The sequence below is a fragment of the Strongylocentrotus purpuratus genome, unplaced genomic scaffold, assembly GCF_000002235.5.
Source record: "Strongylocentrotus purpuratus isolate Spur 01 unplaced genomic scaffold, Spur_5.0 spur5_scaffold_3, whole genome shotgun sequence".
NCBI classification, from domain to species: Eukaryota; Metazoa; Echinodermata; class Echinoidea; order Camarodonta; family Strongylocentrotidae; genus Strongylocentrotus; species Strongylocentrotus purpuratus.
In genome coordinates this window covers 8687551-8705440 of record NW_022145609.1, presented here as the reverse complement: position 1 = coordinate 8705440, position 17890 = coordinate 8687551, and the positions used below count along the sequence as shown (strand labels likewise).

Here is a 17890-nt window from a genome sequence, read left to right as displayed (position 1 = left end):
TGTTTAAACAGATTATAATCTGTTTAAACAGATTAGAAGAAATATCGTAATCTGTTTAAACAGATTAGTAGAAAGTGTGTTTTTTTTTCTTCGTGGCACTAATGGTCTTTCGTAGCATCCTCTAATTCTTATCTTTATTTTAATAATATAAATTTCCCATTCTATCCCCCCCCCCCCAAGAATGTTATTTCCTCACACGAGCATCCAAATTATATAGATAGTAATATGTTTTCGTGTGGATGCACCAACTTTTTGCAGCAATTTGATGTAATTTTTTTCAGTTAAATCCTGAAAATTTGAATTTTGATTAACTATTTATATAAAATCAGTGATTATGAATATTGAAATGGTATCGATTCTTCAAAGTTCTTAAAAGATTTTGTGAATGTCATGCACGCAAAATGATACAAACAATTTAACCTGGCAGTTGCGGATTCAGGGGGCACAGGGGGGCACGTGCCCCCCCCCCCCCGTAAAAAAGGGAGAAAAGTAGAAAAAGGAGGGGGAAAGAAAGAAAAGGGAAGAGAGAAAGAAGAAGAAAAAAGGAAGAAGAAAACAAGGGGAGAGAAGAAAAAGGAGGAGGAAAGGAAGAAAGAGTAAGAGAGAGGAGAGAAAAGGCGGAAAGGAAGAAAAGGGGAAAGACGGAGGAGAGAAAAGGAGGAAAAGGAGAATAACGAGAAAGAAAAAGAAAAAAAAGAGGGATAATATTATAAGACGGTGTTTTTTTTTTTTTTTTTTTTTTTTTTTTACCGGGAAAGAGGCGGGCGTCCCTCTTGCCAGGAATATAGCCGCACAGGCGCGGATCCAGGGAGGGGGGGGGCGAGCGGACCTTGCCCCCCCCCCCCCGCCAAAAAGAAAAGAGAGAGAGAGAAGGAAAAGAAGGGAAAGAGGAGAGAAGGGGAAAGAAAGAAGAGAAAGAAGAAAAGGAAAGGGTGAAAAGAACGGGAGAACAGTTGCGATTTCTTTTTTCTTTTTTCTTTTCAATTTCATTTTATTGTTCATATTTCACATTTTACAATCTTCATTTACAACACATTGATACATTCAGGTTCATGTAATTTAGTGTAGACACAAAGGAAATGCATCAAATGAAGTTATATACTTGCCTTTGACTAGTTCACGACAAACCATTCACTTATAAAACATTTAAATTACTATACCACGTAATTGCTATTGGTGATTTGTATACGATACATACGGAGGACTTATATAGAATTATAAAGTCAAATTAAAAAAAATATATATACAAAAAATATAAAAGTATTTGCATATATAGCAAACATTGATGGAGCACATAGTCCAAATGCTTGAATGTTTTAAAACAACCTTGACCAGGATATATCACATGTGTTTATTGAAAGTACCTGTATCTTTTCAGATCGAGGAAATAAGGAGGTCATTGAACTCCTTATGGAGTAAGATATTTATAACTTTGGATATTCATTACTTCATTTACCAGCTGCTGTTTTCACCTTTTACATACAACATGCAGATGGTTTTTAGTGGTGTATCGAACTCTGTTTAATGTATTTATTTAATGAAATCCCTTTTATTACAACGGTTATTGTAGACTCGTTCAGTTTTGTTGCATCAGTAGATCTGCATTATATTAACGCTTTACTTGAAAACCTGTTAAGCGTAAATAAAACTTAAATACAATATACATAACAGATGAGTTAACAGGGACATTGGTTTCAGATCAAATTACATGTGACGTGAAAATGATGATTATAGAAAGCATGTAAAATTATTTGTTGGAGAATGTAAATGTATTTAAAACTGTAACACTCGATCCCATCACACGAAGCTTTCACATTATTTCTACTTTTACCTATTAAGGCTGACCCCCCCCCCCCCCCCCCCCCCGACACTCCTCAACAACTGGACCCGTCATACGCCACCACTTTCACAAAATATGGATCTGGTACGTGTTACCTGCCCTAAGTTCCGTCGAGGATGTCGAGGGTCTTTGAAGATAAAAATTATTATGTAGATATGATTAAGGTGTTAATTGGGCTACCTTTGTAAATTCAAATTAAATTTCTAAAAACCAATTGACTCTAATATAAGGAGATTTCTCTTTTTGTTTTCATGACTTTCTATTTGAACGTGTCCAGCATCCGCACTAAATTACGTCAAGAGATGGCGCTATACTAAAAAAGCTAAATCAATCACTTTGAGGTTTGGCTCAACTGGCCTGATTTTCGTAAGTAGCTGTCGTCTTGTCTAGTGTATTTTATTATTTTGCCAATAAAACATGCGAACTACATTTTAATTGATAAGAGGGCAATTTAAGTGATGAATTATGCTAATTCAACCCTGTTAAAACTATTAAAAGTAAAATTGTGAGTGGCAAAGTCCAACTGTTTCGGCGGATGGTACCCCCGATGCATGGTACCCTTCTGCGGAGCTAGCCGCGCCTGCACCGGCCCGCTGAGACTTTGCAGAGTTGTGCGTTGAGTTGGCTGAACCTAACTAGGATCGGCGCGGATTAGCTTGGCTCAGACAAATTCTTTATGATTCATCATTACACCCGATTTTCGATCTTGAAATTCATTTTAAGATCGATATTATAGATTGATGAAATATCCCTGAATATATAGGGCAAAATACATTTGGCTTTAGACTTGAGAGCTAAGTAAGCAGTCTGTCTGTCGCTTGTCAGGCAGCGCAGTCTGTGACTGTGTGCATGGTTGACATCAGGGTTTAGCTTCCAAGGAGCTTAGGAGCTGCGATTGGGATTAGGGTCTACAGCTTATACAGCAACAAGTAACAAGCAGTTTTTCCCAACTTTCCAATTTTTATAGGGTAGTGTCTGTTTCCTGTACCTTGAATGCGTTCCATTTGCCTCTCCCGATTTGGCTAAATTGTGCTTGTTTATTTTGTAACAAAATAGGGTTATATTTGTTATGTTGACCAGACTATTCATTTCTTTTTAGCATGAGGAACTCCATCATTAGTGTGAGATCTGAGAGTCTACTCTAACTCTTGGTTGCTTAATGAGTGAGAATTGATTACCCTATGTTTATGCATTATCAAATGAATGAATTGCTCCTTAATTCAATGATTAATACTTATTAATAATAATAATAGCTCTCTGCATTTTCATTATTTGAATAGGCTGTTTCGGGTAAAGTAGTCTAACCAAAAGTGAGACTCTACAATTGAGTCACATCCAAATTTACAATTTCATCTTGAAATGTTTTTTTTTTTAATTCTAATTTTTTTAGAATTGTTAGTTTGCCCTTTTCTCATTTTTTGTTTAATTAACACTAGATTGACAAGGTTTAATATCTTCTAATCTGGAAGAACTTTATTTCCTTGTAAACTGTTACTTTACCTTGATCATGTTCTAATACTGATTTTATGGAATCATTTTATTTCCAGGAAAATAAAGGTGTAGGCCTATAGTTATAAAGAACACAAGAAACCAAAGTACACAAACAAAAAAAATATGACAAGTTTTGGATGGAAAAGAAAAGTTGGTGAGAAGGTGTCCAAAGAAGCCTCTTCAAACTTTGAAAGTAAGACCGGATTGTTGCAGGAAGATTCCACAGGAGAAGATGGTCACCATGAAGACAATCTGTGGGATACTTTTTCCAAGAAAAGGAAGGTTTTGCTTCTTGAGGATGCAGCCAGCAAGAGCCAACGCCTGAAAGCTGAAGGAGAGACACTGGCAGATGCTGGAAGGTATGGGATAATATTGTTAGGTAGGAGACTATTTGTTCACTACACTCAGTAGTGCTTATTTGTTCACATGCATTGGTGTCTTCTTTCACTGACTTCAAGCAAGTGTGTGCTTGCACACTGAATGAGTGGTTTCCTACAAGTATATCTAGATACAGCCAGGTATGATTTTTAATGAAAGTACTAAACTATGGATATGCTGTCTTTGATTATCAAAATCCTAGCATTTGTCTGTTTTGTAACATTTAATTATCTGTATGTCTCTCATTTGTATTTTAGAAGTTTAATATGAACTGATTATCTTGCGAATCGATTTTGGTTCATAGCATCCAAACATTAAATGTTTTCTTTAAAAATATGCTTCTTTTATCCAGATTCTGGGAGGCTTTGAACAAGTGGAATGATGCTCTTCAATATACCCCTGCAAATGAACATCTACATGAAATGAAAGCACAAGTAAGGTGGCATCCATTTGAATAACTAAACATTATTTTAACTTCTGGCATTAACAGAGACCAGAACACCTGCACGCACATTTACCATAACCCTACCCTAAGGCCTAACCCTGAATCCCATCTAAACCTAACCCAAAACCCTGACTCTAACCCTAACTCTTACTTTAATATATTGTACTATGGCACGGTGTAATGTAGTCAAGAGTCAGTGTAGTGAAGAGCCCTTTAGTATTTTCTACTCTACTTTCTTCAACAAGACTAAAATAAATGTTGCAGTATAATGGATTTTAGGTGAAACAATACACAAGCATTCCAAAAAATAATGAGAATATTATTAGGCTAACAGATTGGTACCCCACCCATGTGAAAAGGGAAAGCTGTCCACATATTTGATTAATTGAGGGACCATGGACCATGGCTCTGTCACACAGATTGACAAAAATTAATCAGCTTTTTTTTTTTTATCATCCCCTTTGTGGGTTTTTCTAGGTGTTGATGGAGTTGCATGAGGTATTCCCTGCCGTTGAAGCAGCACAGCAAGCCACAGTGTTAGCTCCCCAGTGGTGGGTTGCGTACCAGACATTAGGACGTGCTCAGATTGGGCTCGGAGAAATCACCATGGTAACATATTTGTCTTTCTGATATTTTTGAGGGGGGGGGGGGAGTGCTGATAGTTTTCACTGAGTTGTACTCCTAAATCATGCTACTGAACATCTTACGTTACAACTTGTTGTTCACAATGTATGTTTAGTCAAGAATGTACATGTACATGCAGTTGAAACAAATAAATGTGATTCCAATTCTGTACATAGAGATGGTCATGGTCATAAATTTGGTGAAACCATGTTTTATTGGAGCTCCAAGATGTGCATGAATGGCTTAACTTGTGGGAGTAATTGTGTGTAGATTTTCAAGTCTCTACATTGTACCTAGTGCACACGTCCGTAGACAATGCATTTTATCTAGTTGTCTCTCTTGACCCAGGTGTTTAAATGGATGAAGTGCACTGTGCTGGTAAAGGCTGCCAGAGCTAAAGCCATACTGATGATTTCCAGGGCATTTTGGAAGTGTGTAGGGATGTTATATGACACATTTTATACTTACTGATTATATCGGGGGTTTATTATATTGGGAGCTCTGTGGCAAATTGGAAGTTGGTGAAGGCTCTCGACTCATCCAAAAGGACCTATATTTGATCATTTGCTTGATGCTTACATACCTAAAAAGGTGTTATACCCACCTTTGTCCCTCTGAAGAATCAAACCAAGTGTATTTAAAGCTATGTGGTAATGCTTGGTTAATAGTAATTGTAAATAAGACCACATTATGTGTCTGCTATTTTCTTTCCAATTAATTGTCAACCTGTGCAATTTTTTTTCTTTCTGCAGGCTGTCAAATCTTTCAGCAGGGCTGTACACATGAACCCAGCTGAGCCTACTCTGTGGGAGGAGGATCTAAGCTGGGCCTACTCACTGCGAGACCAACTTGGGGCAAGGACCAAGACCAGGACCAGAAAACGAGAGGGCCAAAAGGAGACCCAAGTGTTGGAACCGGTCGAGACATGCGAACCTGGCACCGGTTCTTCTTTGAATGCCACTGGGAGCACTTCAAGATCATCTGGAGTAGATTGTGAGGATGGGCAGGAGTTAGGAAGTGCAGCCAGGAAGACAGAGGAAGCTGAAGACCACAGTATGGAAGAAGACACTAGGACAGTATCAACACCTGCTGATCGAAGTAGTGGTGATGCATCGTTCTGTAGAGAGGGTTTCAGGTGAAGGACTCATCGGATCAGTGAGCTGATGTCAAAATAAATTTTTGGTGAATTGAGGGTGAACAGCATGGTCTGGATAATAACCATGATGATGTTTGCATTTGATGATCCAAACAACCAATGGTGGTACATGATCCTGTAGAGAGGGTTACAGGTGAAATTCAAAAGCGCCCGGAATCTAACCAGGTCATCATTGCATATACTTTTATCCAAGTTTGGTTACAGTCCACTCAACGGTTCTTGAGTTATCACGGTAACGCAAAGAGGGACAGGCGGACAGTCCGAAAATATAATGCCTTCGGTGGTGGAGGCATTAACAAACTCTGTAGTGCTCGAGGATGTAGGATAATGTTAAAGTGACTTGGTAACATTGTTGAAGGTTGATGGAAAAAATTGCTTAATTTTTGTATAAAATGTTACTTACTATATTCCTTCTACTGTACTAACCCTCTGACATACAAAAATCCTGAAAAAAATTCTCAAACCACAAAGATATCTACGGTTTTCTTTGAAGGCGTCGATGTGAGGCACCCTCTAACACTGATTAACAGTAAATTCTCCCAACCATTTTTGAATTTTCCCAACCGTTTTTTCCATGAAAAAAAGACATAAAACAGGCTATGAAAAATCTGTCAACACTTAAATGTCTGGAATGGAATGTAGAGCCATTTTATTGCTTTGTGAGATTCCCATTCACCTAAAATGTAATTAAATTGTAATAATATAGTTGGGAGAATTAAGGAATTGATCAGATCAGTTTTCCCAATTTGTACCATGAATAATGGTCCGTTTTCACTCAAATTTTCAGATTATCTTTCATTGACATCTAGCATTGAAGTCACTACCTTAGCACCACTATCTCTCATCTTAACAATGTTACAAAGTCCCTTTAAGGATAAAATTGAACACTGTGAGATATCTGTCTACTACTCTATTATAATCAATATGAGCCTGCGTCGTAGTTATGTTAAAGTGCAATAGTTACTTCATCACTTATTGATAAGGAAGGTTAAAATCATAGATTTTGTTCTTCTAATTGTGATTATAGATAATAACTCATGTCATGTGAACAGTATACTATAAACGCTGTAATTTCGGCGTGATTAATTTTTCGCGCTGAGCGACCCCAAAACATACTCGCGGGTTCTTGAATTTGCGTTGCACGCAATTCAGCCTGTTAAAAACATGCATAAGAAGTCATGCTTATATATTCGCGGACACCAACTTCAGCGCTAAATTCGCAAATATTCCCACGTTTACAGTAAGTTATATTAAACCACTCCCCAAGGAGTGGAGATGGTGCACACTTGGGTGCTGGTTTGGAATTAAATTAGCATGGATTATAATACGACTATTAAGCGGAGTGAAGTATTCAGATAATGTACTATACATGAAGGTTGTTCGACAAGCACATGTTATTATCAGCAGCATTTATCAATACAGACAGGTCATGCAGGACTTTTATGATAACTAGCTTGAGTATTCTTTGCAAGTGTTTTATTGATTCTATGTACATGTATTGCAGTCCTTATCGTTTTCTTGTTTCTTGTTTGTTTTTTGTTAGTTTTTTAAAAACAAGTAAGTGGGAGAGGCTGATCTGTAAGATTACAAATCACTTGAATTTGAAATTACTTGCACGCTCTCAATACAAATTTTTACTTAGTTTTTTTACTAACTATTGAAATGATACTTTTCATGTGTACCTGCACAATCACATATTTGTAAAATTTGATTGCGTAAATATATGCAAATAAACTGAATGTACCCCTCTGTATATCTATAATTAACATTGCATTAAAATAAAATATGTTTTGTGGATACTAGAATATCCATTTCATTATATTTTACACATATTATACTTGGTTTTTTCAGTACCACATCACTTTTATTGTTATGATCAAAATTGAAATATCATTATGTTTATTCAACTGAACAAAAAAAAAAAAAATAAAGAATTTTGTATGATAATTTAACAAATAAGGGGAGAGAGAAAAAGAGAGAGAGAGAGAGGAGAGAGGGAGAAGGAGAGAGAGAGAGAAAGAGAGAGAAAGATTGAGAGAGAGGGAGACAAAGATTGAGAGAGACAGACAGAGACGGAGAGAATGAAGGATTTATTTGATAGATATATGAAAGGGGAGGAGGGCAAGGACTTAGAGTAAGAGAGAGAGAGAGAGAGAGATAGAGAGAGCAGAAAGTGGGTGCCGAAAGAGGAGGGAGAGAGAGAGTGGAGATGAATGGATTATAACGAGTGAATGAGTGATGAGAGAGAGAGATAAGTAGTGAAGAAGAATTGAGAGTTACGTTATATGAATGAGCGAGATTGAGGGATGAGAAAGAAGTACAAAGAGTGACAGAGGCTGATCCAATACGGCCCGCAATACGGTCACTATATTATCTAATCTACTGAGAGTGAAAGAGACTAACGTAACAAAGGTCCCTATTTCATCTCCTATTAATAACGAAAATGCACGAAATTCGCACAAGCTTCAAAATATTGTATGGTGATCTCGCTCTGTTGACAGATCAGAGCGTGGAGCAGGTCTAGCGCCATCTGCGATACCAATGCACGAATTCGTCTGATCAAAGTCTGCGAGAGCTGAGCGGAGATGACGAGAAATGCCCTGGAAGTTCTGGAACGACGGTCATTCCGGTCCCTGTGAATGAATTTTCTCAACAAAAATACTGAAAAATATGGAAGGTATATATGAGTGAATGATTAGTACGTGTATCTTGTATTTTAATGCAGTGAATGTAACGTTGAAATATCAGAAAACTTAACGTGTGCCCCACATGCTTATTTACGTGTGTGTCATGTTCAAATTGTTTCTTTCGTAGATCGATTGCTATGATGACAATTATAATGAGTCAGTTTCCGACGCCAGAAACATCATGAAAGTCTCTCATTTTTTATAAATTGATCTTTCAATTTCTATACAATATTGCCATTAAATGTATTATAAAATATGATTTTATTGTTGAAGCGATCCACGGCCAAAGCCAAAGCCGCCCCGCCTAGTACCGACTCAGAAAATGTTATAAGTATCACTTAGGTTCTTGAAGTGTAGAAAACGAAGATAAATCAAAGTCATTAAAACAAATTCTTGATTGGAGTTGAAGATTTATTAAAATAAACGTAGAATTAATAAATCACGAAGTTCATCTTTTGGGGCTGGGCAACCCAATTGAAGCAAATTAGCAACTCATGTCGGTATCGTAACGGAAAAGAGGTCCCGCTCCAGAGACGCAACTCGGTTTTATCCCCCCGAACTGACACGCCTCGTCCTCCCAAAAATTGAGGCGTGTCACAGAGACGCTTTGCGTAATATCAATCCACCCATAGTTAGTTTCCGTATTAAAAGGTCCTATATTTCTTGGCGAATTTACCCCCCCCCCCCCCCCCCCCCCCCCCCGGATATAAGGCGCTCCGGATGATCCGCATCTCTATTCCTCACATACTTCTTTCACGCACCCACCTGTGTCTCTTACATTCTAATCTTTCAAACAAGAGATGCAAATCACCCGGAGACCCAACAACCCTGGAAATTAATTCAATGAATATAAAAAGGGATAAATGTTGCTATGTCCGTCCACACTAGCGAGCCCACATGCTTCTGGCTATTACACACCTGTAATCCTCACTTCCTCTCTCATACTATTTCGATAGTGTGAACAGACCCGGCAACAAGGAAAAACCCTTCCAATTGTAATACAAATCTATTTCCCAAATTTGCCTAATTAAATTTAAGTCAACTGTGGCGACACGCCCAGCGACACCTAATCCAATCGGCCAAGCCGAAAAAGTAGAGCCAAAATTAAGAGCGCAACGTCTCGGAACAGGTGTTAAAAATAGCATACAAGTAATTCACCATGTATGTTTGTAAAAATAGTTCTAGCAAAATCTACCAGGAATTTGCCTTGTACATGTACGTCAATGAACCTTTGAGGAAAACGTAAACACGAGAATATCCATATCATTACAAACTCCCCTACTGAAACACGAGAATATCCATATCATTACATTGTTTATGAGCGAGTGTTGCTGTTTCAAGAAACACGGACTCTACAAAAACAAATTTAATGGCTGTTAAAGCGTTATTAACATGACTTAACTTAGTTTGTATTAATTATTTTTCTTCTTTGTCACACCATGGTGTAGGAAAATGGTCCACTGGAGACAAGTGCATGGCGCCATTCTCCGGTGATGGCTCCCTGTACAAAGCTGCCATCCTCAAGATAGAAGTAGATGGGGATGGATGCAAGATGGCAGAGGTCCAGTACAAGGGCTTCTTGGCAGAGGATAATGAACTAGTCCACCTTGACGACCTTAGGGAGATGACACGATCAAGTAATGTTCTTAAAGTTTGTAAAAGTATGATTTAAAAACATATTCCAGCCTTGTTTTAAAATTATTGTTTAATCATTTGAATGAACTCTTATCCTACCTTGGTATCTGTTTGGATAGTATAATATCCAAAAGTGAAAGTAAATGTTTTACCTTGTAAGTTGTATTTGTTTATGGGTGGAAGTTTTTTCTCAAAAACAGAATGGGGAAATGAGAAATGAGAATATTATCAATCTTAGTGTATTACATGTTACTTTTTAGGCAGGCCTCGTCGATTCAAATGAAAGACCTTGTGTCAATATTTTAAAAGAGCATCTGAAGGATATAAAGGTTTATATGGTTTTCAATGGAAGATGTTATTTATTGGGAAGCCATGAAGTCTGATTCTCACTATAAAAGAATATATGTAGACTAATAATGTGTGTTCTCCTATCGTTGGTAATATTGCACTTATTTTTTTTTCTGCAGAGAAATCTTGTGAGAAGAGCAGTGCCCCAGATGTAGACTTTGATAGTCCACTTTTAAATTACATATCAGAAGAGGATAGAATTAGGTAAGACGTGTTCTTCCTTGTGCTGTAGTTTTGCTAGATCCTCTGGTTTTGATATGAATGCTGTGGTTTTGCTAGATGCAGAATATCTCCTTTACGCTATGTAAATGTAGGAAACAGATGACGGCAACTATTTCTTACAATAATTGTCTTTGTTATTGAAGTACCTATCCGAATGCAAAAGTTTATTTTTGAGTAGCAGTTGTTAGAAAGAGAGAGAGAGAGAGAAAGTAAGAGAGAAAGAGAAAGTAAGAGAGACAGAAAGAGACAGAGAAAGAAAGTAAGAGATATGGAAAGAGAGGGAGAGGTAGGGAGAGATGGGTAGAGAAAGAGAGAGATAGGTAGAGAAAGAGAAAGTGAAAGTAAGAGAGACAGAGAGAGACAGAGAAAGAAAGTAAGAGAGATGGAAAGAGAGGGAGAGAGGTAGACAGAGATGGGTAGAGAAAGAGAGAGATAGGTAGAGAGAGATGAGAGAGAGAAAAAGAGAGACAAACAGAAAGAAAGTAAGAGATGGAAAGAAAGGGAGAGAATGAGAATGAGAGAGAGAGGTACAACAGAGAAAGAGATAATCATATTTTAATTCATATTCTATTTCAATAATCCTTCAAGAGCTCAGTATGCTGACATGTATGATGATCCAAGACCAGCTAAAAGACCAACCTCTACTCGACCTGACAAGAAGACTACTACACACAAGGGGTCAAGGGTCAGTTCCGCCGTGAAGAAGCGCAAGGGGGTAGTTGCTTTCGGAGGTGATGCTAAGGCATCCCCTAAAAGTGCAACAGTAGATAAACCAAGGTGAGATATTATTAAAATGAGTTCTTTTTTCTCTCTAATTGTATGATGAACAACTTATTTGATTTGAAATATTATGTCAAGATGTGTTTATTTGTAGTATGTGATGTTGATGGGGATTTATTATGGATGTGCAACTTGTATGCTATTGTGTCAGATGAAATGTACAAGTGGCAAGGGCTTATTGTCTTATGCATTAGACGGTATATATATATATATATATATATATATATATATTTCTTTTTGAAGTGAAGCATTCAAAATATTTATATAATATTGGATGGCTTTGAGTGTGATACAGAAACATATTGCTTGAGCTATGACAATATTGAAAGAGTCAGAGACGAGTCTAATATTGTCATAGCGAGAGCAATATATTCTTGTATCACACAAAAACAAAGCTATATAATATTATTATTATTATCTATATCAGGCTGACTAGCGAAGTATGAAAAATTGACTTACCTCTGTAAATATGGCATTTTGTTGTGTGTGATATCGATATAGATAGTTGAAGTTCCTGGATCACTGAGCAATAGGAAAACAATATTGGTCAGTTATTGTACCACTTTATTGTACCACTTGGAAGCCTTATATACTAGTGTTTGATACTGAGCCTTTCCATCATCTTTTAATAGATAATTTATTCTTTTGTTGAACAGGAAAATAAGCCAGCCAGTTGCAACATCCTCAAATGTTGACAGGGCTTCCAGAGATGATTGGGATATTGCTGATTTAGAAGAAGGTAACTTGAGAACAGAATGTTCCCTGTCTCTGTTGGTCACCAAATTTTATTTCTCTGAAAAAAAACCAAGCAACCAGAAAAAAAATGTCTACATGATATCATTATGTCAAGACTGAACTGCAGTAATATGGATGTATAGTGGTCAAGTCTTTTCTCAGATGATGACATGCACATTCTATTTTGACCCGTGTATTGGTTGATATAATACTTTCTTTGATCCTAAAGTTAATTTGTGTAAATATTCTATCTGTATCACTTGCAGGCAAGGGATAGTGTAAAAATTCACAAATTTAAAATGTTGACGATGATGACTGAGGTATTCTGGGCTGGGGTCTACAGAATGCGCATTTTATGCCAACATTGAAACACATTCAACAAGACTCTGGGGCCGGGGCCAGTTTCTCAAATTTATTGTAAGTCTTTAGTTCTTGGACATCCAACATAAGCACAAGTTGTAGCAGTATACTCACATTTCAAATGAATGTTCACAAACTTTGACTTATTACAGTTTCAAGAAACTTGCCTCTGATTAATTTCAGGTTTCAGTGATAAAGATGTTGAGAAGCCACACTTTCCAGGGAAATCTGATATGAGTACGAAAGAGCCTTTGACTCTCTCTAGTCCAGGCAGAAGACCTTTGATACAGGTAAGTGAATCTACAATAACCCTAAGGCGTTTAACTGAAATTGCAAATGAAAAGCACTAGTCACAGACATGGGCACATGGGCTACACAAACATTTGTCATCTGCATATTGCCCTTGTTTAAAAACATTGTTTAAAAATTGAAAATAAATGAAGTGAAATTGAATTGAAATTGAAAGAATGTGGTTCAAAACTATTCCTAGTCATGTACATCAGCAGCTAAAGACAAATCATTTGTCATGGGGCATAATATTCATACTATACTATCCTTCTACACTCTTAACTATTTTTCTACCCTGCTTGTGCTACATGTAGCCCCCTTGATGAACGCTTGAGCTGGGTGGAGTTTTCTCCCGCGTGTTTGACGCTGGTAACCTTGGGAGGGGGGTTTCAGATGTTTTCCCTGACTCCCTGTGGCTGCATTGTTTATTTATATATGTACTGCATTGTTTTGTATATCGGTACATGGTTTTAAGATTTTTCAGCTGGCTTTTCTCTATTTTTCTCTTTCCCCTTTTTCTGTGTGTGTCATCCCCCTTTAAAAAAAATATAAATAATAAACTAATCATTCTTATAATTTTTTCAGTTAATACTGTGATTGTGATCGATTATGCTTGAATAAATATACAATTTTTTTTAATAGTTAGCCCTTTCAATTCCTAGGCAGCTACGCATGTGTGCCATTAGCGTTTTCAATCAATTATTTTCTCATGTATTCCAAAGATATTATCATTATGTATGTGGCCTAATGAATGAACGAACGAAAAACAAACAAACAATGGAATGAATGAATGAATGAAAATTGAAGAAAAAAAATGAATGAGCAGATGAACAGAAAAAAACGCAGGAAGGAAGGAATGGCATAAGGAAAGACGGAACAAGTTAATGAACAAACAAGGATAACAAGAAAGGGAAATTTCACAATTTATATCTCACTTCACCAAGACTCAGTCAAGCTTCTCTTTGTTTGCTCAGGTGCCTGGGACCATCAACAGATACTTGAGAGACTACCAGAGAGAAGGGGTGCGGTTCCTCTACAGACATTACAAGGAGGATGAGGGAGCCATCCTAGGAGATGACATGGGTCTGGGGAAAACAGTCCAGGTAGGTAGGAGGACCTTTGGGGATCAGCCGGGAGATTTCTTTTCAATTCAATTCAATTTCGGTTTTGATCTGACCTACCTTGACCTAAGCCTTCCACACCATCTGGGGGATGAGTGATGGCTTCTGCTTCATGACCTCAAGCCAGATCTTCCTATCTTGTGATGTTCTGGTCGCTTCTGTGAGGTTTTATTATAATAAGAAAAAGACAATTTGAAAGCCTCAAGACTGATATTGCCATATTTACAGTAAAATGGAGAAAATAACTTTATATGGGTATTTTGATTTTACCGCCATATTCTCAGGATCAAACCCCACCATGATAGAGAACTTTCCAGTGTCAAACTTGTATTTAAATGGCTATCAAGTTGATACAGTACATTTTAAATGTGTAATGTTTTGTACATTGTAGGTGATTGCATTTATTGCTGCTTTACTTGGCTTGACTGGAGGTAAAGAAGACTTGGAGAGAAGACTACCAGAGTTTCTGCAGAAGGTAATTAGTTGCAGATTGCTACAACTGTCTTTTGTTTAGTTGACTCTTCATGGTTTTAAACCTCCGTCCTGGATAGGCTCATATTGCCCTTTAGTTGGCGATCCATGTACTACATATTCATGTAAGACGATCATGGCGGTTTAAACTACCGGTATTAGTTTAAGTGTAACAATCACCAATATATATTTGGCTCTTGATGAGGGGTTTCATGTGGCTTTACTGTATTCAAAACATTAGCTTCAAATATTACTGCTATATCAAAAGAGATATTGCAATTTAAATACAATCTTGGTGAACAGCAAAACGTCTTATAAGGAATGCATGGAACCTAAGTCCAACTTTAGTTCCTTGCGAGCCCCGGGCCTGTACTCTGGGTTTTATGTTATCCTTTCTTTTCTTCATACACCTTAACCGTTTACCTATAGGGTACCAGGTAAAGTTCATTGAAGTTTGTTTTTTATACATGTGCCTACATATATGCACAAGTTATTTTTTCAGGTGCTTTGTAGACTTTATAAAAGAAAAACCTCCTTCATGAATTCATCTCTACAAGGTATAGTTCTCATATTGGATATAAAGAAAGAGAATAAACGTAAAATTTTTGCTGCAATTTTGAGACTCGTTCCTATATGACACTTTCACAACTGAAAAACAACAAAGATATTTATATCACTCTTTACGTCGTAAAACAAAACCCGCTGAGGTTTTTTCCGTGTCATATCTGAACAAAGTCTTATCTTTCCCTTTCCAGGAGTCTCCACAGAAATACAGCTCTAAGACAAAGACTTTTCTCATCATCTGCCCAAACTCTGTGCTCTATAACTGGCTGGATGAGTTTGAGACCTGGACACACTGCATTGTAGCGTAAGTATTCCAATGCTTGCAAACTCACTGACACCCACCCTCAAGGTAGTGGTTGGAAATCATCTTGGTCATAGTTTGATAGGGTTGATTAATTGTCAGGATTTTCAAAATTTCTTTTGCCTTTTTTAAAACAACTATTAAAGAACATGTAACTGAGACTGCAACCAAAATATCTAAAAATTAATCTTACACATATTACTGGACTTTAAGGTAGCCAGTAAAATTGCAGCCATTATAGGAAGCCGTAATGCCAGACTCAGATTTTGATTTTTTTTTTTTTTAACAAACTCTCACTCTGAACTGTATCAATCTTCTTCTTTTGGAATTCCAGCCACACACTTACATGTAGATTTTAAAAGCCATAGATTCAGGAATGAAAAGAAAATTTTTGTGTACGACTAAACAAACAATATTGGAAGGTTAGCTACCGGTAGCTGTATCTGAGATGGGGTTTCCGATTTATCTTTCCATATCTCTGTGTTGAAAATACAATGTATTGGCCTGTTGAGTGATCTTAGATTTTCTCCAGCGATGACAACTCTGGGCGTTATTTAATCAATGTAGGTTTAGGTTTAGGGTTGCAATTGGGTTTGGGGTTAGGTTTTAGGGGTAGGGTTCAGATTAGTTACCGGTACATGCATGTTGTTCAGTCAAGGGTTGCGGTTATGAATTTTGAGAGTTTCCCTGAGGAATTTTTGCAGGACCATGTTGGGTACCATCGCCTTCTGTAGAAGGCATGAACGGTGTCATTATATTTCAAATCAATTGTTTTTGTGTTTGTCCTTAGGAGATACCATGGTAAGGAGAGAGATGATACGCTGAGGAGGGCTATGAGAGGCAGACTGGATGCAGTGCTCACAACGTATGAAACATACAGACTATATCAGGTAAGACTATGAAGGCATGGGGAATTATAAATATGTATTGGTGGAGCTACAGGTGTGGCAACCCGAAGACTCCAGCCCAGACGGACAGTCAGACGAACCAGCCGACCATCCATGCCCACTCCCCGATGACTCAAGCCAACACGGTCACTTATTTTTCCCTGACGTCCGCACCCAGCACTTAAGCTCACGCACGCCAGCTATTCTCCACTCCTGACGATGGATAGTCAACCTGTTAAAAACGTTGAGCCACTCTTCCTCTCCAAGCGCTATAGTTCTCCTTAGAACTATATGCTAAGAAAGATAACAACAGTTCTTTTCAGGACTACACACCCCCTAGAAAGATTACCGAGTCAGGGCCTTTTCAGGACTCCTCAACCCTCTCTCTCTCTCACATGGTGCACCCGCAAACCTACTGTATATGTACATCACCATGCAAGCCGACACTTACAAGTAGCATCTAAATTTTATTTTGTTTATTATGCACAGGGAGTACATGTAGTTTTGAACGTAATAACATGACTATCATTTTGAGAAATGGACCTTTTGTTCGGAACTCATAATTTGTTTTGTGTAAACCACTCTCATTGGGATATACTATCCTAATGTTTTTGAAAACTCTGTGAATTTTAATCATATATTTATTTACATGTTAATGTCTAACATTTCTACTTTAACAGGACGACCTGCTCACAGTCTCGTGGGATGCTGTTTTCGTTGACGAAGTTCACAAAATCAAGGTATGGAATATGTGTATCTCTGATTGAGAGTGAAAGTGGGTTCATGAATTGGATATATCTTGCAGAGGAGAATTTTAAGATGGGCATTTATTTTTAGAAATTAAAAGTTTGGGAGGCGAAAAGCGAACTGAATCACTGTAACCCTCGGGTCTGATCAGGGTGTGCAGGTGAACCACTACACCGGGGTGTCCCCCTACTCTTATATGAACAGTGCAGTGGGTTCTAAAAATGCCGGGTGACTCTCCTTTACGCAGGGCCTCCATTTAACAGGGGAGGAGTACGTGGTTTGATTCAAACCCACGTTTTGGGGGTTTTAAAGGCAGACACTTTACCAACTAAGCCAACTCGCCTCCTAAGTCTAAGGGCCAGTGCCTCCTAGGCTCATCATTAATTATAGGCCTCTATCATCCACAAATATAGGAAAATTCAATCTAGACTATTTCATCCAGCTTGCTTAGCTAAGGTCTCATTCCTATGATACGATACAGTATTGTATCTTTTGTTTTGATGCAGGAGCCTAGCGCCCTCATCACCCAGGCGTTGAAGGACATGAATACAAACCGGAGGTATGGTCTTACAGGCACCGCTCTACAGAACAAAATGGGAGAGCTCTGGTGTGTATTGGACTGGTAAGCTAGGTCATCACCCGCCTTGTATTTCTTGTGTAACTATTCTTGTTAAAGGCATCGTTTAACAATGTTAAATCTAAGATGCACGGCCCTACGTGTAATCAGTGTCTGTGATATGATGTTATATTGAAGCCCTAAAAATCTTCAAAATGATCAAGAAGTGGCTCAAAAAATTAAAATTTTTGAGT

The 17890-nt window shown here is 37.7% G+C and overlaps 3 protein-coding genes across 4 annotated transcripts in view; all 3 read left to right on the top strand.

The window, feature by feature from the left end:
- Positions 1-2136: 2136 nt before the first annotated feature.
- LOC115928895 (tetratricopeptide repeat protein 33-like) lies at positions 2137-6321 on the top strand. Of its 2 annotated transcripts, XM_030996963.1 has the most exons (5): positions 2137-2206; positions 3388-3690; positions 4062-4143; positions 4632-4763; positions 5531-6321. In XM_030996963.1, exons 2-5 carry the CDS (start codon positions 3455-3457, stop codon positions 5915-5917), a joined length of 837 nt encoding a protein of 278 aa, XP_030852823.1. In that variant the 5' UTR covers positions 2137-2206; positions 3388-3454; the 3' UTR covers positions 5918-6321. The 2 variants fall into 2 exon arrangements, with proteins under 2 accessions (XP_030852823.1, XP_030852824.1); XM_030996964.1 differs by lacking the exon at positions 2137-2206 and having other exon boundaries at positions 3084-3690.
- Positions 6322-8494: 2173 nt separating this feature from the next.
- On the top strand, positions 8495-13312 carry LOC115928793. Its single transcript, XM_030996698.1, has 7 exons — positions 8495-8611; positions 10070-10258; positions 10724-10808; positions 11415-11603; positions 12263-12345; positions 12885-12991; positions 13304-13312. Exons 1-7 carry the CDS (start codon positions 8605-8607, stop codon positions 13310-13312), a joined length of 669 nt encoding a protein of 222 aa, XP_030852558.1. The 5' UTR covers positions 8495-8604.
- A 655-nt stretch (positions 13313-13967) lies between these two features.
- Positions 13968-17890, top strand: part of LOC578386 (DNA excision repair protein ERCC-6-like 2) — an 18767-nt gene continuing 14844 nt past the window's right edge. The window contains exons 1-6 of the mRNA XM_030996471.1: positions 13968-14092; positions 14502-14585; positions 15337-15449; positions 16237-16336; positions 17014-17073; positions 17587-17702. Of these exons, the coding sequence (XP_030852331.1) occupies positions 14069-14092; positions 14502-14585; positions 15337-15449; positions 16237-16336; positions 17014-17073; positions 17587-17702 (497 nt within the window). The 5' untranslated portion in view covers positions 13968-14068. The remainder of the gene's footprint in view (positions 14093-14501; positions 14586-15336; positions 15450-16236; positions 16337-17013; positions 17074-17586; positions 17703-17890) is intronic.